At 36.2% G+C, this 25,602-nt stretch overlaps 1 protein-coding gene across 22 annotated transcripts in view; it reads right to left on the reverse strand.

The window, feature by feature from the left end:
* The window catches only part of SMG7 (SMG7 nonsense mediated mRNA decay factor), an 88,602-nt gene that overhangs the window by 41,017 nt on the left and 21,983 nt on the right, over positions 1 to 25,602 (reverse strand). For 9 of the 22 annotated variants that reach the window (XM_007989228.3, XM_007989226.3, XM_073011682.1 and 6 more), the window contains 5 exons: positions 18,891 to 19,027; positions 17,777 to 17,915; positions 7,518 to 7,549; positions 4,443 to 4,560; positions 2,614 to 2,746 (listed from right to left, as the gene is read on the reverse strand). In XM_007989228.3, the coding sequence (XP_007987419.2) occupies positions 2,614 to 2,746; positions 4,443 to 4,560; positions 7,518 to 7,549; positions 17,777 to 17,892 (399 nt within the window). In that variant the 5' untranslated portion in view covers positions 17,893 to 17,915; positions 18,891 to 19,027. Of the gene's footprint in view, positions 1 to 2,613; positions 2,747 to 4,442; positions 4,561 to 7,517; positions 7,550 to 17,776; positions 17,916 to 18,890; positions 19,028 to 25,602 lie in introns of those variants that run through there. The other 13 variants (XM_007989238.3, XM_037985831.2, XM_073011684.1 and 10 more) reach the window with 3 other exon arrangements.

Below are 25,602 nucleotides of genomic sequence, written 5' to 3' on the forward strand. Positions count from 1 at the left end.
GAATCTGGGAATCCAACAGAACAGAGTTGAAAGCAGTGACTCTGAAAAAACTGTTACCATATTTTCGTTAATATCCCACTAAACTGAGACTACTCAATTAACATGTAGAATCAAATTATATATATATAATTTTATATGATTTTCACTTAATAATAACAAAACAATCTTTTCATCTTATAAAATCTTGATAAATACCAACCTATAATCGTTTCATGTTTCCATTCTACAGTTATGCCATAATTTAACTATTATTCTCTTGTAGAACATTGGTGTTGTTTCCAAATGTTAAGATTTGAATTATAATATCTGTTTCCTTAAGTGTGATTATTTCCCTCATTATTAAATATGCACTATCTATGGACAAAGGAAAAGGTATTGCAAAAAAAAAAAAAAAAAAAAACAATCCTGGTAACTTCTGTACTTGAAACAACTCTAAATAAAATGAAAGGACAACAAAAGAAACTAGTGAAAAATGTTATAAATGATGACCTTTTGGGAAAACAACAAAATGATGTCAACAGCATTTAAATTTTCACTTTAAACTTTCTAATGATTTCAATTTGAACAACTGGTCTTCAGGAAATAATACAATATTAGAGAAAATGCTTTATACAAAAAAATGCTCATCAAACTGTTAACAAGGAAAAGCTTACATTATGTTTATAAAACAGATACAAAAATGGATATATAGTGTGGTCTTAAGTATGTAAAAAAGTACAAAAACACAAGAAGAGTATATATTAAAGTGGTAATTTATCCAGAATGGGAGGATTAATGAACTTTTTGGGACTTTGTGTAATTCACAAATTTCTTGAAATTGGTATGCATTATTTTTACAATCATAAAAGAAAACAAACATACCTATTAATGTATCCATCTTTTCATTTAGTCTAGATATTTCTTTGAAGGTAAAGATTCTAATTTCCCCCCATATCCTCAGAATCTAGTATTGTGCCTTACAAAGAGTAGCCTTTTGACAGCTACTTGTAAAATGAATTAATCTTTAACATCTGCTTTAAGGACCACTCCCTCTCTCCAGAAGCATCCCGATCTCTCCAAAAGTATCAACTTTTGGTTGCTGCTAAAAGTTGGCATAAATTCAAAAATAATTTTGAGACTAAGAACCATACTGGAGTTCTTTCAAAAAAAAGAACTGTGATGAATGTTTTAGTCTAAGCAAAACATAAATAATCTCAGAAATGACAGTTATTTGAATTGTTCCAACACAGGGATTCTTTTTTTTTGAGATAGGTCTTGCTCTGTTGCTCTGGCTGGAGTACAGTGGCACAATCACGGTTCACTGCAGCCTCAAACTCCTGGGCTCAAGTGATCCTCCTGCCTCAGCCTCTGGAGTAGCTGGGATTACAGGCAGGCACCACCACAACCTGCTTAAACTCCTGGGCTCAAGTGATCCTCCCACTTCGGCTTCCCAAAGTGTTGTGATTACAGGCCTGAGCCACTACACCCAGCAGAGATTCTTTTTTCTTCATTCAAAGAGATGATAAAATCAAAATGAAGCCAAAATGTAGGCAGCAATGGTCAAGCAGTACTATAGTGAGAACTGGCCAAACATTTCTTTCAGTGCAAGATTCTCGAAACCCTGTCTTAACATTCGTTATAAAGATACTAATTTATGTACAAAAATTTTGTTAATTACAAATGCTATTACAAATGGATGAAATGGTAATTTTCTAACAGATGCTGCTTAAAGAAAATTCCATGGTCAAAAATAAGATTTATTCTTTTACCTTGCCTGATTTAGAAGTTCTATCAGGACGTGACTAAGGAAAAAAAAATCTCTGGGGACAATGAATAATAGCTTATTATTCAAACAGAGGAAACGCTACTCTACTTCTTAGTTTACTTCTTAGTTGAATAACATCTCAAAATCCAGATAAATTCCATTGTATAAATAATACTATGAAAACTCACTTGATATTACAAATTTTGACTATTTCTTATCTGACACGACATAGCTATTATTTTAATGACTATAGCTATATCCACAAATTCACATTTCCTCTAATACCACTTGTAACTGACTACTTCCACTGTTTCACTAAGGCTTTGTGCTCAATTATATCCCTTTTCTATTCATACAGTTAAACTTCCAACCTTTAAGCTAAACATCAACCTTTTTAAAAGCATAGCGTTTTTTTTTTTAAAGGTCTTATGGACATTTGCATTAAGATTATAGGTTGGGCAAGTGACTCAGGTATGTAATTCCAGCACTTTGGTAGGTAGATTACTTGAGCCCAGGAATTCAAGCCTCGCACGGGAAACATACTGAGACTCCATCGCTACAAAAAATACAAAAATTAGTCAGGTGTGTTGGCGTGCACCTTCATCCCAGCTACTGGGGAAGGGTGAGGTGAGAGGATCACTTGAGCCAGGGAGGTTGAGGCTGCAGGAGGCCATGATGGCACCACTGCACTCCAGCCTGGGGTGACAAAGTGAGATTCTGTCTCCAAAAAAGAAAAGCTTATAGGTGGATCAATCCCTGGATGGCCCACATAGTGGTTACAAGAATTGTCTACATGCATTAAGACGTGTACAAAGAGCAGAATATTTGCCACTAATAGTAAGAAAACTGGTATACAACACAGAACTCACCTGGGTATAGAAGCCACTAGCTGCCTCTAGGAACAGAGAAAGGTTTGCCTGAACTTCACTTCGATTCGGATTTGCTCGATTCTTTGCCTGGCCTTGTAGTGTTGTGATCTGATTCTTAAAGGCGTGATTCCAGCTGAAAACAAAATGTAATTCTATTTGGTATAGCAGTGACTCACTGGGCAGACACTGGTCCCCCTGAGAACAAGAAAGAACTGTCTGTTATAATTATACCACACTAGACAGTAAACCTGCATTAAAGTTATTCATTTATTTAAATAACTTTATGCTTCCCTTTGAACAGGACTAGACATGCAGTAGAATCCAACTGACCTTAGTAAACACTTACCAAATGTTCGAATAATCAGATTGTGGCTTCAGCTATTAATCTTTTAGAACTACTAGAGTTTATTTAGGAATCCCGGTAGAAAATCAGAACAATGGTGGCAAGATCAAAGTAAAAATAAGGTATTAACAAATTTCTACATATAGTGCCAAATGTGATGGACTATACCCTAACAAGTGACATGTATATGGGGGCGGGGGTCTGTAAATAGTAAGCCATATCTCTTACTTCCCCAAAAGTTATTCCCCAGAACGTTCAGTTTCACTGCTATTTAACAGTTTTGCTTATTTCTCTTGTGATTAACATTAAGAGGTTGAAATACAAGCCACATTTCAAATTTGGTTATTTAAAATAAGAAACAATATAATGCTGAAATATGGCATACCAAAATCCTGTTATAAAATGCTTTTCATTAATCTAGTTATATATGGCATCAGTTTAAGTCCAGTTATGATGAATACAGTCACTCTCTAACCTGGAAACCATAGTGGGGAATAAAAAACTAGAACAAAGGGAAGACATTACTGGCCTGATTAAAGGAAACAAACACAGATAGGAGGTTTACAACCTATCTGGAAAGTACCTAATTCTCTATCAACATCAGCTTCTGAGGTTCTAGAACACTAGGTTTTTTAATGATTTGGGAAGACAATCACTTCCCTCAGCATTTCTGATGACATCTTATCCTTGACTCTAACATCACAGGATAAGGATTTTGATGGTCATGATTCAGCTGTATTACTAGACTTCCTAAAAATATAAAGTATCTAAGACAGATGTAAATGATAGAAAAAACTAATCTTCACCAACATTTAGGGTAATGGACATTAGTAGACAAAGTACTCTTAACTGATTTTTAAATTTCTATCAGGCTAATGTCCCTGTTCCAACTTATAAGGCAAAGCCTTCCACAAAAGACAATTACTCACTTGGGAATCTGGTTATCTGCCATTTTGCCCCTCATAGAAAGAACAAGTGGAAAAGTCTAAACACACAAAATCTTTCATTTTACTGGGGGTGTTGGGGGGTGGGAAATACTACCAACTTAATTAAAAGGAGGAACTTTTTCTTACAATGCAAATACATTTTCCTGACAGAGAAATTACAGAATCATGTTTACCAAAGAAAGATTTTTCTAAAGCCTACTCTTGAATTTTTTTTTTAAATCAGGGCTTAATTATAAGACTGACCACAGACAATCCAAACACTCTCAGTATTTGAAATAGATATATTTGCTTTTTTGGACAGGCCCTAAAAGAGCTGCCCTAATGACCTTAATAGGATTCAACTCTAAATGTTTCTCTTCTTACCTCCAAAGACTGTATTTGAAATAATATCAATGGCCAAATATCAAAAATACTAGAATTTCTTTCCACTGAAAAAGCTTATTCTGCAACAGGTTGAAAAACAACCAACCAAACTGTTTTAAAGTCTTGGTGAAATTCTTGATCTTACAGGGACTTCCCAAATGATAGGTAATACTTACAGATCCTGTTCTACTTTCTTGTCTAAAGCGTATTCCAAATCAGTAACTAGCATTTTCTGGTACAGGTCCTGCAGAGCCTGCCTGGATGTCCAGACTTCAGCTGGACCCAGCTTAGAATCTGAGTAACAAAAACAAAAACATAAGAGTAGATAGATAAACCCCAACAATAAAACCATTATACCACACCAGTGACTCCTTCCTGCTCCATCCCCAAGGCAAAATCTGCTCTAAATATATTCCATAGAACGCTGCAGAAGTTTTATACCATTATATTTCAAATGACTTTCACCTTTTGACTAACGACTAAGTCTGGTTTACAATGCTTCTGTTTTTAGTTTTGAAGTAACATCATGAAAAGGGCTTTAAAAAAAAAAAAAAAAAAGGTTTGCCCTTCGCTTTTGGTTTGTATTTCTGCCTTTTCACCTAACAAGAAACTATATGCCTCACAGTAAGCCACCTCATTTGAAGTAACGGACTGCCACGTTGGTCTGTTTACTCTCATACTGTATCTCTTTGTCTAACGCAACTGTTTCTTTTTTTTTTTTTTTTTTTTTTTGAGAACTCCCACAAATGTCATTACAGAATTCTCACATCAGCTGACTATCAGCAGTTGCTTTGGTATTCTGCTGTTACTCCTCTCTCAATATACTGACTGCATAAGCCATGACAGTATTATTTTAATGAGTGGTAGACTGTTTTGCAAGACACTTTTGTGAGCAATCCACATTAGTCATTTAACATAAACGAAGACTTAGAAGACTGGGATTAAACTGCTAAAGAGGTCAGATGAGAGACTGGGTGTAGAATGTAATCAGAAAGTCAGTCTATGACTACACATAATACAAAATTGGGGCCCTGCTGTCTGCCAGAGTCATGCAAAGCACCTTAACCTTTGCGATCACTGGGATTATGATTGCAACAACTGACAGTAAGCTCCCTCAGTAGGTGAACTGAATAATGGACTTTTAAATTATGTATTTTCCATAACTAGCTGGGCTATCTGGTTTTGCTGCTACACAATGGCATAATCATCACTCTTCTTTAGGTTTGCTATTAGTATCTACAGCCAACACAATCCTATTTTGCAAAGAGAATCTCCTGGATTTGAGTTAATGCTCCTAAGAGTTTACAGGCTAGTAAGAATAGAGTTTAGTATCAGCTCCTCATCCTTAGTTAAATTGTTAATCACTAAATAATAGATTTAGTCAACCCTGCTTTAATTCACTTATGGCAAGAAAAAGAAGTGTAAAAGATTACTAATTCTCATCTATCAAGACCGTCATTCAAATGAGTAGACTTGTTATCTTAAAGTTTCTGGGCAGCCAAAGGTCCCCTACAAAGGTCACACCCTAAGACTATTTACTAAGGTTGTTCAATATCTAAGAAAAGGTAAATGGTACAGATAGCTTGATATTGCTTCATGTTCTGTTTTCATCACACAACAGATTATGTTTTCAATGCCAATTCAAGAGCATAATACAGTAACTCAGAACAAACACTGATATACACAATATAGATGATGATAAATCTGTTAATAATGGAAAGAACTGAGTAGCAGCTATTACTGAGTAAATATATAAGCTATCTACCCCCCAACACACTTATCCTTGAACAAGATGGCATGAGATTATCCATGAACTCTTAGGACATTAGCCTAAATGACTCTAGAGTTGACAAAAAAATATTTCAATAGTCCTTTTCCTCTTTGTAAATCTTGGCAGGTATGCTGTTTAATTCTTTTTTTGTGAATTTCATTGCAGAACTAAATTACTCAAAAATTAGAGTAAGATTCACTAGTACATATTCCTCTTATTACATTTTAGGATGGCATATGCTGTTATGGAGGGCATACTGATAAGTATATGGTGATTACAACGTATTTCCTAATTTTGTATTTAAATAATTTACTCCTTTTTTTTTTGAGACAGAGTCTTTCTGTCACCCAGGCTGGAGTGCGGGGGTGTGATCTCTGCTCACTGCAACCTCCACCTCCCCGGTTCAAGTGATTCTCCTGCCTCAGTCTCCAGAGTAGCTGGGATTGCAGGTGCATGCCACCACGCCCAGCTAATTTTTGTATTTTTGATAGAGATGGGGTTTCACTATGTTGGCCAGACTGGTCTCGAACTCTTGGCCTCAGGTGATCCACTCGCCTGGGCTTCCAAAAGTGCTGGGATTACAGGCGTGAGCCACCACACCATGCCTCATCTACTCCTTTCAATGGCTAAGTCTGGCAGTTATTCTTCCAAAAGACCTCAGTCATTATTTAAAACAACAAAGATGGCCAGGGGCAGTGGCTCACACCTGTAATCCCAGCACTATGGGAGGCTGAGGCAGGAGGATCATGAAGTCAGGAGTTCGAGATTAGCCTAACCAACATGGTGTAACCTCGTCTCTACCAAAAATACAAAAATTAGCCAGATGTAGTGGCATGCACCTGTAATCCCAGCTACTCAGGAGGCTGAGGCAGGAGAATCGCTTGAACCAGGGAGGCGGAGGTTACAGTGAGCTGAGATTGCACCACTGCATTCCAGCCTGGGTGACAGAGCAAGACTCTATCTCACAAAAAAAAAGTAACAAAGATATGGGAGAAAAGAAAGGCAGCAAGGTAGCTCACTCAATTTCAAGGACTTTCAGAAGAATTTTTCTATAAATATTTTTTCTGAAGATTTACCTACTAAAGTTTGGTTAATTATCAAGAGGAAAAAAAAATATTTTCCCAGAAAGATATGAGCCTAACACTGTAAGATATTTTGGTTTATATAGGGTATGTTATTTTTTCTGTATGTCTTAAATCGTTAATAAAAAGTTTCATAAAAATTAAGTGATTATATAAACTAAATTAGGTAACATTCAATTCAGTATACCATATATTAATATTATATGCCATTTCCAACAATTACTTAAGCAAGAATTCAAACTATATAAACAATAAATATTTAAAGCAGATAGTAAATGATCATCCCTTTTGGCAACTAAGATAGGATTTAGTGCTGTGCATAATATAAGAAAGAGGATGTCCTTCCATTAATTTAATGTACAAAATATGTGGTAAAAAAGAAATAAGCCAGCCAATACCTGTCATGTCAGCCTTCAGGACTTCTGCCTGCCTAGATAGAAAAAAAAAAAAAGAAAAAGAGTATCAGTTAGAAACAAACGAGGCCTAACTAACATATAAATAACACTAAAAGTTAGGTGAAATAATATACTACAATAAGGATATACAGCAGCTATATTTATGGCACTGCAAATAGCATCCCTACTTTAACATCAGGGTAGCACAAGGTCTTGGCAAATTAATGCCAACACTTAAAAAGTTTAAGGACCCTTAGGGACCTCTTCTGCTAAGTAGAGTCCACCTTCTTGCTGTTTTCCTCCAAATGTGATTTACTTCAGATAATATTCAATGACATTAAATTTTTAAAAATTCTCTCCATGCTGCCAAAAAATCCTACTACATTTCTCAATTCACTCCTCACCACAACTATTTCAAATTTCCCCTCTTCTCAAGCTACTGATTCCTATACCCCTTCCTCACCTCCAAGTGACATTTCATACCTCAGGGAAAACAATTCCCACTTACTAAATATGTACATTTATACAGCCTGCTTCTTACTTTCTTTTGTTAAAACACTAGAGGTAGTGCACCTCTTAATATTTAAGAACAATAATTCCACTTAGGTATGTTCTTGCTAACCCTTCTTAAGGACTGTTCCTTTGATTTACCCCTTCCCTTGCACCAATTTTGAGACTTCCCTCACTTCATTTGGATCTTTCCTTCTCTTCAGCATTTTAACATGTCCAAGTATCTCACACATTTTAAAAACCTTCGGCCCCATGTTCCCCTCTAGCTGCTGCCTTTTTTTCCCCTCTCAAATTCTTCAAGAATTGCTTGTGTTCAAGAGGTACAAAACTGAACTCAAGACCCATTCCCATCCCCTACCTCTAGTTCTCTTTCTAATGTTTTTTCATCTTAGCAAATGCATCATAGCTTTCCAATTGTGGAAGGAAGAAACCTGGAAGTCCTCCATGACAACTTTCTCTCAAACTTCTAACATCTATCAACTCCAAAAGATGTTATCTACTAACTATATCTTGAATCTGTTGATTTCCCTTCATTTCTTCTTCAGCCACTCTCATTCAAGAACCATCCCTTGACTTTGTTTCCTCCACTTCACTCTTGCCCTATTTCATTCTGTTCTCCCAACAGCTGTCAGAGGGATCTTTTAAAAATGCAAATCTGATCTACCAGTTGTCCCTTTAAAACACTTTAATGACTTCCCACTACTCTGAGGTTAAGAACAAAACCTAAACTGTCCTACAACATTCGACAGTCTCTGAACTCTATTTTCACTACTCTTCACTCCTTGATCTCCGGGCTCATTTCTGGACTTCTGGACTGGACTTCTAGTTTCTCCAGTATACCCTGCTTCTTTCACACTAGAGGTCTTTATAAAAGACTCTGCTAGCAACACCTCTTCCCCCTTTGTCTGCTTAATTACCACTCATCTTTTACCTCAGTCAGCACATTACTGCTTCAGAAAGCCCTACCTGAACTCCATCTAGATTAAGGATATTCCTATTTTATGCTCTCACAGCACTTCTAGTTTTTCTTCATATTACATATTACAGATTTTTAAGAATGCTTATCACAACTCCTTGTCTACTAGCACAGCACCTTGCACCCAACAGACACTCAATATTTTTAATGAGAGGAAGAGTATAAATCAGACTCATATACTCTATTTAAGAAGGTAGGTATATAAACTTAAGAGAGATTTTTTTTGAGAGAGATTGGGCCTTGCTATGTTGCCCAGGATGGTCTTCAACTCCTGAGCTCAAGAGATCCTCCTGCCTCAGCCTCCAAAGTAGCTGGGATTATAGGTGCATGCCACCATGCCAGGCTGAGATTTCCATTTTTAAAAATGAACTTTTAGCATGAGAGCTAGAGAATATTAAGGTTTTAAAATTTTTACTGTTTAAATATTGTTTTATATAATTTATTAAGTATTTAATGTCAATTGTATTAGGTTGATGTAAAAGTAATCGTGGTTTTTGCCATCTTTTAACATGGCAAAAACCACGATTACTTTTGCACCAACCTAATAAATTTAAGTTTCATTAAAATGCAAAGCAAATCCTTTCATTCTCTTAGTCTTTAAAAGATATTTACATCTTTTCAAAAATTAAGCTTTCAAACAACAGAATCACAACGTAGTGCTAAGGAGGTAACCATAAGCCCTATGAGAACTACCAACATAAATGAAGAACACTAAACAAATAGCCACACTTAGTCGTAAAATGTAACATCACATCAAATTCCATTATCCATACAGCCTGACTTCACTCTTCACTTCAGATGTTAACTTTTGCCATTTAAAAAAATACACATTTGCAAAACTGTTGGCTTATGCCTTTAAAACCTAAGATTATACAATTTAATAAAGCATACCATGTACCCCATCCTACCAATGTCGTAACTGTCGCTCCTCCCCTGAAAAATCCTATTGGAGAGTACTAATTTATAAACCTTTTAGTGAGAAAGCTAGGGTTAATTATGCACCTTTACTAGATTCAATGAATGACCTTTCATTTTGTCCCTGAGTTGTGAAGTTACAAAGCATATATTTTACTATGCTTCCCTATGTTAGCTAAAAATTCATACTCAAGTATATGCAGGATATATACTTAGGATCATGTATCTAAAGGTTGTTTTCTCATTCCAAACATGATTTGTTTTGTAAAGATGAACAAGTAACATTTCAGTATGCTAATATCCACCTAATGATGTTACCAACTTCCAGTCAAAGATTATATGGGGTATATAATATAAATGTAATTTACAAATAATCTGCTTTTCTTACAAGCTGTCAGGTGATGAACTATAGTTCTTGCAGACTCTGGAGCAGGCTCCCATCGATAAACAAAGATCTAAAATTTTACTCCGTATTTTTACCATGCTATAATTTGTCCAAGAAAAACTGTAAAACTAAAAAGTCAAGCACTAATAGAAATATAAAAATGTCACAAAAACTGACATAAACGTTAAAATATTTTGAAATTCCAGCTTTGATTCCTCAGTATGACAAGGGTAGAGGTGCTCATTTCTATGCAGTTCTATCCTAGGTTCTGAAAGAAGCACAAGTTAATTACTTTTATTACCTTCCTAATAATGACAATTATTAGCTTTCTTTTTAAAAACAACTTTGCTAAACTGAACTGATAAAGATAGCTAAATGGAAAATATAACAACCCTATGGAATAGCTAGAATTATTCCTGTTTTATAAATGGAAAAACTGAAGCTCCGAGATATAAAATAATTCTTCCAGTCACAAAGCAGTCAGGTACAAACAAGTACAAATTTTGTTCTTAAATGACTCCACAAAGTCCAAGTTACTTCTATTTCTTTCAAAGTAGAATAACAAAATTATATGACATAAAAAACTAATGTTGGTTTATCTAGGAACATTAACACTTAAGTCAATTAGCCTAAATTAAAAGATCTGTTCATAAAGGAAATAGATTATATCTAAAATTTTTATCAAAAGGACCACAAGAAATAAATTTTAACTCAAATGCCATGGTCGGCTTGTGAATGAAATTCCCTTTCATCCTGGATCTAATTTTGTGAAGACAGTTTTATTGGAACACAGCCACACACATTCATTTACATGTTGTCCATGGCTGTTTCCAGCTACCAAGGCAGAGCTGAGAGTTGAGACAACCACCACATGGCCCACCAACCCTAAAATATTTACTATCTGATCCTTTAACAGAAAACGTTTGCCATCTCCTGCTCTAAGGAATATCTGATGAAAAGAACGAGAAGCAAAACATCTTTAAGTTCCCAAACCAAATTACAGTTATAAGGAATCATCAACAATAATGTCTGCAGAGTAAAAGTCTGTGTTTATTTGTTTTTATTAGTTAATATCTTAATCTTGTCACAAAGTGGACTATTTTAAAATATATAGTCTCATATAATTAGAAACAGTACTTGCAGGCCATGCTATGTTTTTGATAGAATCTACTGACAAACTCTTTAAAACAAAGTTTGGCTTATATACTATTATCCTAACTTTTTTTTTTCTGTATCCCCAAAATATCCATTTAGACAGGTGGGAGGGTTAAGCTAAGAGTTATTGCCTCACAAGAAAAGGAATCTCCATCTTCCCACCCCTAAGCAACTATTAGCTCTCTTTTTTAAAAATAATGTACTAGAAATCAAATCAATGGACATGTAACCTTATATAAATGTTTTAATAGATTAGCACAAAATTGGCTATATCATTATTTTACTTTATAAAGAAAAAAATAGTCCAGGCATGGTGGCTCACACCTGTAATCACAGTACTTTGGGAGGCTGAGGCAGGAGGATCACTGGAGCCAGGAGTTTAAGATCAGCCTGGACACCAGAGGAAGACCTCATCTCTACAAAAAACAAAAAATTAGCTGCCGTGGTGGTGTGTACTTGTAGTCCCAGCTACTCAAGAGCCTGAGGTGGGAAGACTGCTTGAGTCTAGAAGTTCTGAAGCTGCAGTGAATCGTGATTGTGCCACTGCATTCAAACATGGGCAATGGAATGAGACTTTTGTCTCCAAAGAAGACAATTGTTCTATGGTTTTGTTACAAAGACCATCAATGAATTAACATTAAAGTTTACAGCCAATGCTCATACACAGAGGCAGAATTTTAAAATGTTTTTTCTTGGCAGAGGGTATGGCAACATGAATTCCTTTTAATTCTTTAAGCTGAAGGAATTAATGAAAAGAATGAACCAAGAATAAAATCACCATGCTTTCAATAATAAAGTAACACTATTAAACGTAGCTATCAAAATATAGTCTTAGTTATTAATTAATAGGAAAAATTAAGCAATTCTATCAAGCAATAAAAAAAGAAAAAGTCATCAAAAGGCTGAACAAAATATGGAACATTCAGTGACAGTCAAATATGCTGAAAGCTAATAAACTGAAACAATAAATACTCGTGGAATAATCAAGATCTATAAATACATTTAAAGCATTCTAAGTACTTAGTATTATATACTATACTACAGGTACTATAGTAGAGGTAGTAACAGGTACCAGGTACATTAGAATATATGTAGATACTATAGTGCCTATAAGTACAGCTAACACTATATGCAGCATTTACTATTGCCATTGTTCTAAGAGCTTTACATAAATTATCTACTTCACACTAAGTACTGTTATTGTCCCCACTTTATAGCTCAAGAAACCCAAGGAGATAGAGGTTATTAAGTAGTATCGTTAGCCAAGGTCATAGTAAGTAGTAGAAGTAGCATAATCAATATGGCTCCAGAGTATAACTCCTAACCCTCATTTTATGATAGTATATAATAGTTCCTCTCTTACACAAGGGTATGAAAAAAAAAATTTGAAATGTTTGATAGTAACAACCCATAGAACTGGAGCCTTCAATACTTCACAATTTTATGATAATTTTTCAAATAATGTTACTAGAGGAAAATACTAAAATTCGGGTTATCTTCTTTAACAAATATCTTGATTATATATAGCATTTATGTAACAATGCTAGGTAACAAATACAGGATAATCTCTTTTAAGAATATATAGTCTAACAGCTGGGCGCGGTGGCTCACGCCTGTAATCCCAACACTTTGGGAGGCTGAGGTGGGCAGATCACCTGAGGTCATGAGTTCAAGACCAGCCTGGCCAACACAGTGAAACCTTGTCTCTACTAAAAATACAAAAATTAGCCTGGCGTGGTGGCATGTACCTGTAGTCCCAGCTACTCTGGAGACTGAAGCAGGAGAATCACTTGAACCTGGGAGGTGAAGGTTGCAGTGAGCCAAGATCACATCACTGCACTCCAGCCTAGGCGACAAAGCGAGACTCTGTCTCAAAACAAACAAACAAACACAAAAAGAATATATAGTCTAAGATTCATGGTTTAAAAATGTAAAGGTATTTCCAAGTCAGGGCACATAAAATGGGAGATTCCTTCTGCCTGAACTCCCGAGCCCCTCTGAGCAGAATTCAGGAATGTAAGTCAACATCTTCTAAACTCACAGCTGCTAGGGAAAGTGAATCACTCTCTTTTATTTTGGGAGAACACGCTGGGAGCTGTTTTTTTTTTTTAAAGAAATCTAACCAAAAGCCACAAGTTAATTTGTTCACTTGTTTGACAGAGTTCTCAGGAATACTTGGGATAATAACAGCATTTATCAATCATAGCCATAAACACAATAATCTAATCATAATTATTTATGCTGAATAATTGGCCAGACATAAGGTAAGCATGCACTTAATGTGTGCACATGCGTGTACACCCACACACACCTCAAGTCTCACAATATTAATCAGAGATATATAAATCATATTGCTCTACTGTTGAATTTCATGGAAAAGAAAATCTAGAGAAGATGCTGCTCCTAAAGGAGTTTTTCTTGCACATGTTAATAAAAATAGTAATTTGCTTTCTCTTTACGGCACTTTAGGGCTCAGGAAGCATTTTCAAATCTCCCAACACGACAATACTCTATACCACAACATTCGCTCCCTAATTTATATTCTTTAAAAATGTGTACCTAGTTTTATTAAGGACCAACACTGGTCTGAGAATTTCAAAGGATGGGAAGGAGTTATTCTTCCAAGCAGAAGAAATACCAGAACAATAAAAAGTAAAGCTAAGCTAGTGAGTGAGCATCAAATGCAAGGTAGAAAGCCACAGATAATGAAGCTAAAGAATCCAGACAGAGCACACTGTGACAGGCCTTGCATGACATGCCCTGGAGTTCTGATTCTGTCCTTTAATAGGAAACCAGAGCTGAACTTAAAGCAAGAGCATAGCATTGTTAGATTTACATTTTAAAAAGATTACTATAGATATAAGACTGGAAGTAAGGATGTGCTAATACGGATGAATGGAAAAACCCAGATTCAAGAAATACCTGGTAAGTTAAGCCAAAAGAAAGGAAGACAAAGCAGAGGAAAGAGTAGTTTGGCCGGCTGGGTATATGAGAAGGTGGCGAATGCAAAAAAGATAGTGTTCAGGGCTATACCCATAATACCTACAATAATGCCTTGACTGCGGCAACTGTTCACTAAAAATGTGTTCAATTTGCTGAATTAATGAATGCGTAAGCAGGCATTCAGAGATAAGTATCAAGCAAAGGGGAGACTTGAGACTAGGGATACAGCACTGATGTGATCAGTACATTGATGGCAGTTAAAACCATGACAGTAAATGTAACTGCCCAGAAACACAGAATGGTGGAGCTAATTCTCTGTTTTCATTTTTAAAGGGTAGATGAAAGACACTCCATGAAGAATACCAAGAAGAAATTGGTGAATAGTCTAAGAGCAAGAGAAGAGTGGAGTATAGAAAATAAGAGAACAAAAAGGAAGAGTAGTCATCAATATCACAGGCAGCTGAAAAGCACTATGAGATAAATAAGGACTGGAAAGTGTGTCAGATTTGGTGAAATAAGGGTCAATGATAGCCTTGCCAGAGAAAAGATTACATGAGGATGCAGGAGGTTGAGGAACAAATAAGAGAGAGAAGTTTACATCAACTCTTAGGATGCTGGGCTGTGTAAAGAGAAAGAGATGGAGGCTATGGCTAAACAGAAGTTTCTTCCCCTCCCCACCAATTGGAGAGACACTTGAGAGTATTTAGAATAAAGGAAAGAAGCTGGAAGAAATGAATAGGTTGAAGATATAGGAGAAAATAAAACTGACAGCACTGTCCTGGAAGAGATAGAAGGAAATAAGAATGATATTATTAAGATAGGAAGACGACTGGCCTTGAAAAAGAGTCAGGATAAAATTGGAGGTTGGTAAGGTTAAACAGAAATGTGTTAGAATTGGGAAATACTGGGGGTAGGGAGATGTTAAGAGAATTTACAGCTGTATTTCCTCAATTTCAGAGATAAGGTAGATCCTATCTGTGTCTGAAAGAAAGAGTGGGATAAGCTGTGGAGAATGGTAAATATTTGGGATAATTACAAAATGACAAAGAAAAGAATGCAGAAAAAGTGTTAAGAGCCATGTGGATTAGACAAAATGGAAAAATTAATACAAAAAATATATTGGCCAGGTATAGTGGCTCATACCTGTAATCCCAGCACCCAGCACTTTGGGAGGCCGAGGTGGGCAGATCACCAGAGGTCAGGAGTTTGAGACCAGCCTGGCCAACGTGGTGAAACTGTCTCTACTAAAAATATAAAAATTAGCCAGGCATGGTGGCGGGTGCCTATAATCCCAGCTACCCAGGAGGCTGAAGCAGGAGAATCGCTTGAACCCAGGAGGCGGAGGTTGCAATGAGCTGAGATCACACCACTGCACTACAGCCTGGGCAACAAGAGTGAGACTTGGTCACAAACTAAATAAATAAATCAAGGTATCAACAGAAAAACTGGCAGAAGACCAAACTGATAATTCAAAAAAGGAAATACTACGAGTAAGCACAAATTAAAATAAGTAATTTTTTTTTTTACTCTAAATAGTCAAATTGGTAACACTGGCAGATACCTACTTTTAAGGACCTCTAGGTAAGGTGACAGATACAAAGGCATGTACATAATTTTAATACAATAAAGGTGAGTGCAAGGATAGACATATGCCTAGAATACAACTAAGAAGAAGAGCCACTGGGAGTGTTAGAAAAGATAAGGGCCATAACAACTAGAAGAATGCCTTGGCCATGGCAGCTGTTCACTAAAAATTGTTGAATTTGTTGAATTACTGAGTGATAAAATACGAACCATACAGGAGGCAGTTTTATGTAATGGAAAGTAACATAAAGCAAAAAGACTCGGGTTTGAATTTGGGCCTTCCTACAAATAAGTAGTGCTATCTTGGAGCTTCTAAAAAGACTGTTTCCTCATCCATAAAACGAGAATACAAACTACTTTTCAAAGTTGCTATGAGGAATAAATAAGACAAGTAAGTTATATAAAAGAATCTAAATGATCATTTGAATAAGGAGGGGTAATCTGACTGTGACATGAATAGTTCAATGACCACCAAATTACTTTTGCTAATCTGGTTACTGACTGGCTAGTCAGGTGTCCCTCCCTCCCCTCGTTGCTTCATGAGATCCCTTTTGAAGGGGCACACTGGGTTGAAAAAGACATTTCAAAGTTGTAGTAAAAAACCCTAGGTCCTCTACCACCACAAGCGACAAAAGAAAAACAGTTTAGATGTCATGACGACTATGTTCTTAGTATAAATAGAAAATAAAACCAGAGGCAGATACATAAAAATTACAAAATAATTGAATCAGGGTGTTACTTTTTTCTTTTTTGTTTTTCTCCAAACATTAGTTCTGATTACATTATTTAACAAATATATTTTTAAAATTGGACCTGATATATCAAGACAATTATAAATTATAGAAATGCCACACTGATAACAGACTAAACTCATCTGCTAAGAATTAACCAGCAGTAAAATAACAATATAGTTTAATCACTTGTTATTTGCCAGGTTTTAGCTTTCATATTACTAAATCTTTGATTCTCACAATAATTCTATCAGGTAAGTAATAATATTATGCCCATTTTGATGATGAGGGAATAGAGGCACAGAGTGGTTAAATAACTTGCCCAAGGTCACATAACTAGGAAATGGCAGAGCCTGGGTTCCACCCTTGCAATCTAGTTCCAAACCTGAGCTCATAAACATATTTAAGGCCTTCTGAAATGGCCAGGCTAGAGGTATCACTCTCCTAGTATCAGCTCATAGAAGCAACTACCATCTCTTGGTTAAAAGTCGCATCTTTGAGATCAAGTATCTTTGCATGTTCAGTCATTATAAGCTGCTGTAGCAATAGTTATTACTTCACATGTACAAGAGGGCTTCTCTAGCATACTATCATACACCTATTTCTACAGGCACTTGGGAGGCTTGATTGCATCCATGCTGACACACAGAACAGCAAGCTGATGCTACCTGCACTCACACGATTTACTATGTTAAAAAAAAAAAAAACAACAAAACACAGAAATTTTCATTCTAAAGGATGATGCATAAATCATTTGTCCCTATGTTTATCATAAATATTCAGAGACCTCATACAAAACAATTTTTTTAAAAATCTACTTCAGTAAAAATTTTAAAAGCTTCCTTGGACCACAAGATATAAACGCTCAAGACAAAGCAAACGTAAGCCAAGGTTCTCATGAAGTCACATAAATAATAAAACTTTAGCATGCCCCATCCCGATCTTGGCCAAAATCAAATGCTTCAGGAAGATTCTAATTTCATTAGTGTTCACAGAGTATGAATAATACACATCTCCAAAAGGAATAAAAACAAGCAGAAATCCCTTGTAATTTTTATCCTACCTAATATTACTTGATTTCAGATGCTCCTCTGATTTCAAGTTTTCGGTCCTCATCTGGGACTTAAATGAAACGTTTTCTCCCACAATGACTATCTGCAAGAACATCCAATTTCTCATAAGGTAGAATGGTTTAAGACATTCTAGATAGAGGAGAGGAGGAAAATATGAGTTAACCCACAATAACAAGAGAACCCTATGAAGAAAATTATTTTATCTTTATTTGAAATGACTTAATGTGAAAGGTAAAGGAAAAATGTCAAAGTCTTTTTTTTTGTTGTTTAATGTTTCTTAGAACAAACATTTAAAAATTTATATTTCTAACAGATTCTAGTTATAGACCAAAATATTATTCTAATGTTCCTCACTGTCTGAAAACTGAGTGATCACTACAGGACAAACAGATACCAGTTACCAAGCAGGACTCTTTTAAGATCAGGGTGAGAATGCCCTGTAGAACACGGAAGCAGATGAACTCCTTACTGAAGAAAAAATATGTAAAACAAAACAATCATGTAAAAAATATGTAAAACAATTAAAACACAATTATAGGTAGTATGAATAATGCTAAGATCAGTTGAAACTGTCAGGTTTTTCAATTCTCATTTACTGTACAAATTTGGTCATTTTTATATCATAGATGCAGTGTTAACGACTAAGTGTACCATGATGAAAAAAATCGATGTGATCCCTGCCATGGATTTAAAATCTAATGTAGAGACAGACCAACAAGGAAGGAGGCAGCAGTGGTTAAAAGCATGGCTTTGGGAGTCACACTTTCTGCACTCCAATGGTTTGTCAGGTGTAAATCAAGTCACAAGAAAACAGTACAATTTCTTGGGGACCTCAATTTAACTCAAAGATTTGGACAAAGTAAGTTATTATTATTGCTAGTGATAATTGCTTACGTTTATAATTAGTATGTGCCAAATACAAAGCTAAATATTCTATATGTATGATATCATAAAATGGGAGTATAATATAGTAAGAATGTCTTATATTCAAACTGCCTAGGTTCAAACCAAGCTCTGCCACTTACTAGCTGTGTAACCTTAGGTGAATTACTTCTCTATGCCCCAGTTTTGCTAGAAATGAGATGGATATAGTAAAATACCTACCTCATTGAGGTGTTTTGAGGATTAAATGAGGTAACAGAAGTAAAGCACTTAGGACTGTTCCTTGGTAAGTAAGCCCTCAAAAAATGTTGGCCATTATTGTCATTATCATTTTATAGTTATTACTCCTCCCAGCAATCCTAAAAGGTAAATGCTATTATTATCCTCAGTCTATAAATTAGGAACTTAAGAACTCACACTAATCAATTTTAAAATAGAACATTTTTCATAATTCTTCACAATAAAATATGCCTTAGGAGAAATTTCAAATATGTGGCAGGTCTATGCAGACTTTGCTGCCATACTTCCAAAGCATGTATTCAATCTCCCGTGACTTTAGTTGCACTTTAGTGGAAAAGAATGAGAGAAAATATTTTATGATAAAACTCAAGTTCCTCAGCATAGCATATAAAGTCCCACAGCTTTTTACTTTATACTTTATGATCCAGTAAACCTCAATTACTTTTAGTTTCTTGTTGTTTTGCCCCTCAGTATCCTTATTCATGCTTTTTCACTCATCCTAGAATGCCCTCCCACTTCCCTCCTTGTCTGGTTAACCCATTCTTGTATTTTAAACTCAGCAACTCCTAAAAGCAAGTCTTAGTTTGGCTGAGTACTCCCAGTGCATCTTAATGCCCACATTTATTATTGGACTCACAGTACTACAATGAAGTTATTTGTGTACACATTCCCTTCACTAGAGATTGTCCTATTCAATCATGCATATGTAGTGCCTCACATAGTGCATGGCATACAAGTTGCTCAAATAAATTCAGGTTAATTTGGACTAAATAGTTTCTCAATAAAAGGTAAAGATCCTAAAAATTCAAGGTTTCTCAAACCTGACAATAGTTTTAAAAGTCTTCACCGAAAACAATCTGAAAGGTTTTTCATCTGAGAACCAGGAATAACATACTTTTTCTTAAGAAAACCTACCATTTTATACAGTCAATCAGAGAAATACATAGTCATTTACTTGGCTCTCTGAAATTCACATTTTATTTTCATCGTAGTGGGATCTATATAACATATACAGAACATTAAATATTTCTGCAGAAATACAAAATCTAAAATTTCAAACAGAACATAAGCTCACAACCCAAATGAATGAAACAAGTAGGTTAAGCCATAAATAACAGGAAAGTTATTTCCCCTAATCTCAATTTTTACGTTAAACGAGGTATGCCAAAACAATGCTTTCCAAAGCAATGAACCCAATGCTTTTTAAAAAATAGTCCTTTTTTTGGCAACAACCCCTGTACCTTCTTGAAATAATAAACAGATTAAAATTAGTATCTCAATATATAAATGGTCAGATAAGACCACCTTAGATGATATAACAAAATAATCAGACGCTTGCACATACAGATAAAAGGTTAATAGAATTCCAAACAAGAAGGATACCAAAATGAAAGCAAAAATGAGTAGATACTAGAATTAAAAGTAGTGTTAAAGTAAGTAATAGCAGACTAAATTTATTTGGAAATGGTAAGAATATGAAAAAACTGACAAAGGGACAACATTACAAGACAAAGTACAAGGAGTTAATGCGAAGAAAACAGGCTGTCAAGAGAACAAGACAAGCCACAGACTGGAAGAAAGTACGTGTAAAACATGCATTTCATAAATGACTTATCTGAAATATACAAAGAACTCTTGAACAATAAGAAAACAAGCAACTCGATTAAAAAATGAGCCAAAACCTTAACAGACACCTCGCCAAAGAAGATATCAGATGGCAAATAAGCATGTGAAAAGATGCTCCACATAGTCTTAGGGAAATGCAAGTTAAAACAATGATACACTACTACACTATTAGAATGGTCAAAATCCAGAACAATTACAAAACCAAATGCGAATGAGAATGTGGAGCATGGGGAACTCTCATTCACTGCTATTGGGAACGCAAAACAGTACAGTCACTTTGGAAGACAGTTTAGTAGTTACTCACAAAGCTAAACATAATCTTACCATATGACTCTTGGTATTTATTCAATTGAGCTGAAAACTGATGTCTACACAAAAACCTGCACATGAGTATCATATCAGTTTTATTTATAATCACTGAAAACTAATTTATCCATTCACCTACTGAAGCAACCAAGATATCCCTCAGTAGATGAAAGGATAAACAATCTGTCGTACATCCAGACAACAGATTATTATTTAGCACTAAAAAGAAATGAGCTATCAAACTATGAAAAGACATGAAGGAAACTTAAATGCATGTTACAATCTAAAATGACTATATACCACAGGATTCCAACCATATGACATTCCGGAAAAGGCAAGAACTATGGAGGTAGTAAAAAGATCAGTGGTTGCCAGGAGTTGGAAGGGAAGAGAGGGGGAATTGACAAGTGGAACAAAGAGGATTTTTAGGGCAGTGAAAATACTCTGTACTATACAACGGTGGATACATGTCATTACACACTGGTCCAAACCCACAGAGTGTACAACACCAAGAGTGAACTATAATGTAAAATGAACTTCGGGTGAATATGATGTGTCAATGTAAGTTCATCAATTGTAACAAATGTACCACTCTGGTGGGGGACGCTGATAATAGGGGAGGCTATTCATGTGTGTGAGCAAGGGGTATATGGGAAATCTCTATACCTTTCTCGCTATTTTTCTGTAAACCTAAAGCTGCTTTAAAGGAAAAAGAAAACAAGGTGTAAGCATATCCTTTGACAGGTGACAGTGAACAAAAATCAGGTTGGAAAAAGAAACCGTGATTTTTGGGTTTTTTTTTAACTCTATTGCCCAGGCTGGAGCGCAGTGATGCAATCATGGCTTACTGCAGCCTCAACCTCCTGGGCTCCTGCTTTAGCCACCCAAGTAGCTGCAACTAGAGGCATGTGCCACCACAGTTGGCTAATTTTTGTATTTGTAGTAGAGACAGAGTTTTGTTATGTTGTCCAGGCTGATCTTGAACTCCTATGCTCAAGTGATCCTCCCGCCTCGGCCTCCCAAAGTGCTGGGATTACAGGTATGAGCCACTGCACCCAGCTGAAACAGTGCTTTATAAAATGTAAAGCTCCATAAAATTTTAGATCAGGGAGAAATAAAGTTCAACTTTCTAACTTGGTACAGGTAGATAATATGAAAGATGGACAAGTTAACTCAACTAGCAACAATATTTAAGATACTGTCTGATTTAACTAAACAAAATATGCTATAAATTATTGTGGTACAAATAGTACATTCTCTACTTCTAGGTACTCTTTGAAACTGAAAAACAAAAGATACTCAAAAGTCAAACTTGATATTCTCACAAGAGCCATTATTTAGCCCATACTTCCAGATGACAATTTAATTATCTAGACAGTTCTTTTTCTTAATTATTTTCCTGAGTAAAGAAATGGGTGCTGTATAATAAAATAATCTGGCCAGGTGCGGTGGCTCATGCCTGTGACCCCAGCACTTTGGGAGGCCAAGGCAGGTGGGATCATGAGGTAAGGAGTGCGAGACCAGCCTGGCCAAGATGGTGAAACCCCCCTCTCTACTAAAAAAAACAAAAATTAGCCGGGTGTGGTGGTGGGCACCTGTAATCCCAGCTATTCTGGAGGCTGAGGCAGGAGAATCGCTTGAACCAGGGAGGCGGAGGTTGCAGTGAGCCAAGATTGCAGCACTGCACTCCAGCCTGGGCCACAGAGCAAGACTCCGTCTCCAAATTAATTAATTAATTAATTAAACAAATTAAACCAGATACAGATTATATAAAACCTGTGATCGATTATTAACAATGAATCACACACTTCTTGGCATTTGCACCCCTGGAGCTCCTACTGACCCTGGGGTTTGGCCATGTGACTTACTTTGGCCAACTGGACTTCAGTAAATGTGACACTGAGACTTTTTAAGCACTGGCACATTTGGGCTTGCCCTTTTGGAACACCATTAAAACATTATGAAGCTGAGGATGACAGACAACTTGGGAAGAGAGACCCAGTTTTCTTAGCTATCACAGCCACTCCAGTTGAGGGCCCAGACATTTGAGCGAAGTTGTTTTGGACTATGCAGGTCAGACTTAACTTGATCTAGATGGTCTGAGATATGGGAAACTACCAAGCAAAAATTTTTGGACATTTTAAGCAAAGGTATGACATGAATGTAATTAACTGGTAGTTTCTTAAAGAGTTTTGTTAAAGGGATCAGAGGAAAGAGTGGGAGAACAGATATCATTTGGAAGTCATCAGCATATAGATATTCGTTAAAGCCCATGAGATGGGATGACATTACCAAGGGAGTGTTAAGAGGCAGAAACTCCAATATTTAAGGGCCAGACTAAGCCTGTCCAACCCATGGCCCACAGACCACATGCAGCCCAGGACAGCTTTAACTGCGGCCCAACACAAATTCATAAACTTTCCTAAAACATTATGAGATTTTTTTGCAATTTTTTAAAGCTCATCAGCTATCATTAGTGTTAGCGTATTTTATGTGTGGCCCAAAACAATTATTTTTCCAATGTGACCCAGGGAAGCCAAAACACTGGACACTCCTGGCTAGACTGAGAAGGAAACAAATAGTAAACAGATTGAGAACCAGTGGCCAAAGAAGTAGGAGGTAAATTTGTTAAACAAAGTGTCCCAGAAGCCAAATAAAGAAAAAGCTTCAAGAAAAGAGGGCAGAATGAATAAATGCTCCTGAAGAATAAAGTAAAATGAGGCCTGAGAACTAACCACTGGATTTAGTAATGTGGAAGTCACCGAGGATCTTGTTGTAAGAGGGGAGGAACTGAGGCTAAAATTGAATTTAGACAATACTGTCTGGGAAAAGAAAGAGGCAGCAGCTAGAGAGAGATGTGAGGGTCATAACAGTTTTTAAGATGGAATATGTAACTTTTTTTAATAGGATGGGATAAACAACAACACAGAAAAGATCCAATAGAGAAACATAATGGGTAAATACAGTCTCAGGAGGGCCATAGGGACTTATTTAAATACTGCATACATTTAAAAGGAAAAAAGTCCCTGAATGAAAGAATAAGAAGTTAATATATAGAGAAGGAAAGATAACTAATTATTATTGGGGATCTACTAAATGACAAGTGAAGAACATAAGCCATCCTGGGTTTAGTTTTCATGACAACCTGAGATTATAACCATTTTTCCAATTTTATGATTAAAGAAACACCTAGAGATTTTAGGAAACTTGCCCAACGCCACAAAGATGGTAAGTGCTAGGACTGGAATTCAAATCCAGGTACAGTATCAGAATTCTGGAGCCTAACTCTTTCTGCTCATCATTTTACAATGCATGACAGACCTCAATTTTCAACAGTTCATATACTAAAAGCTAAAGTGTAAATATCTCATTGCTTATGATTTATTCAGTTTCCCTTTTTTTCTTTTTTGAGACAGGGTCTTGCTTGTCGCCTAGGCTGGAGTGCAGTGGCACAATCTGGGCTCACTGCAACCTCCGCCTCCTGGGTTCAAGCGATTCTCCTGCCTTAGCCTCCCGAGTAGCTGGGATTACAGGCAAGCTCCACCACGCTCGGCTAATTTTTGTATTTTTAGTAGAGATAGGGTTTCCTCATGTTTCCAGGCTAGTCTCGAAATCCTGACCTCATGATCCGCCCAACTGGGCCTCCCAAAGTGCTGGGATTACAGGTGTAAGCCACTGTGCTTGGCCCAGTTTGCCTTTTTGACCAGCGTACGACATACCCACATCCTATTTCCCTTAAATCTGAAAAAGAACTCGTCAAGAAATCCTCCTGGTTTTGTCTTCTAGTGTAAGTTCTTTCCAGGAGTTCTCTCTCTAGTTGTTTTCTTCACTCTCTCTTCCTCCTCAACATAATGTAAAACAAAAATCCTAATTTTAGAAATTTTGTATTAATTAGACAATTATCAGAAAACACAGGTTTACCGTATTTTCTCACATGAATTATACAGGAGAAATGAACATACCGACTTCAATGGCAATTGCAGAATCCAAATTTGATGAAAATTATAAGCCTATAAATCTAAGAGGCTCAACTGCAAGAATTTAAACACAAAAGAAAACCACACAAAGACATTTTAATCAAACTGCTGCAAAACAATGATAAAAGGAGAGAAAATATATATATATTACATAAGAAGGAATAAAAATAAGAGGCTGGGCACGGTGGCTCACGCCTGTAATCCCAGCACTTTGGGAGGCCGAGGCAGGTGGATCACAAGGTCAGGAGTTCGAGACCAGCCTGGCCAACATAGTGAAACACTGTCTCTACTAAAAATACAAAAATTAGCCAGGCATGGTGGCACGCGCCTGTAGTCTCAGTTGCTCAGGAGAAACGCTTGAACTCGGGACGCGAGGTTGTGTGAGCCAAGATAGCGCCACCGCACTCCAGCCTGGGCAACAGAGCAAAACACTATCTCAAAAACAAAAACAAAAGAACGATAGCTGAGTTACTGCTAGAAAAAAGACAAGCCAGGAGACAACAGAATAACATCTTTAAAATACTAGGGAAAAAATGCCTATCTATATATAATTTTATATCCAGCAAAAATATTCTTTAAAATCAAAGGTGAAAAAAATACATTTTTTTAGACACATAAGAGCTGAGGAGATTTGATGCCAACAGATCAATACCATAAGGAATATTAAAAAGGAAACTCTTTGGGCTGGAAGAAAATGATATCAGATGGAAGCCTTGAACTAAACAAAGAGATGACAAGTGCCAGAAATAGTATACATATGAGTAAATACAAAATAACTTTTTTCT

Source organism: Chlorocebus sabaeus, chromosome 25 (assembly GCF_047675955.1).
Source record: "Chlorocebus sabaeus isolate Y175 chromosome 25, mChlSab1.0.hap1, whole genome shotgun sequence".
NCBI lineage: Eukaryota > Metazoa > Chordata > Mammalia > Primates > Cercopithecidae > Chlorocebus > Chlorocebus sabaeus.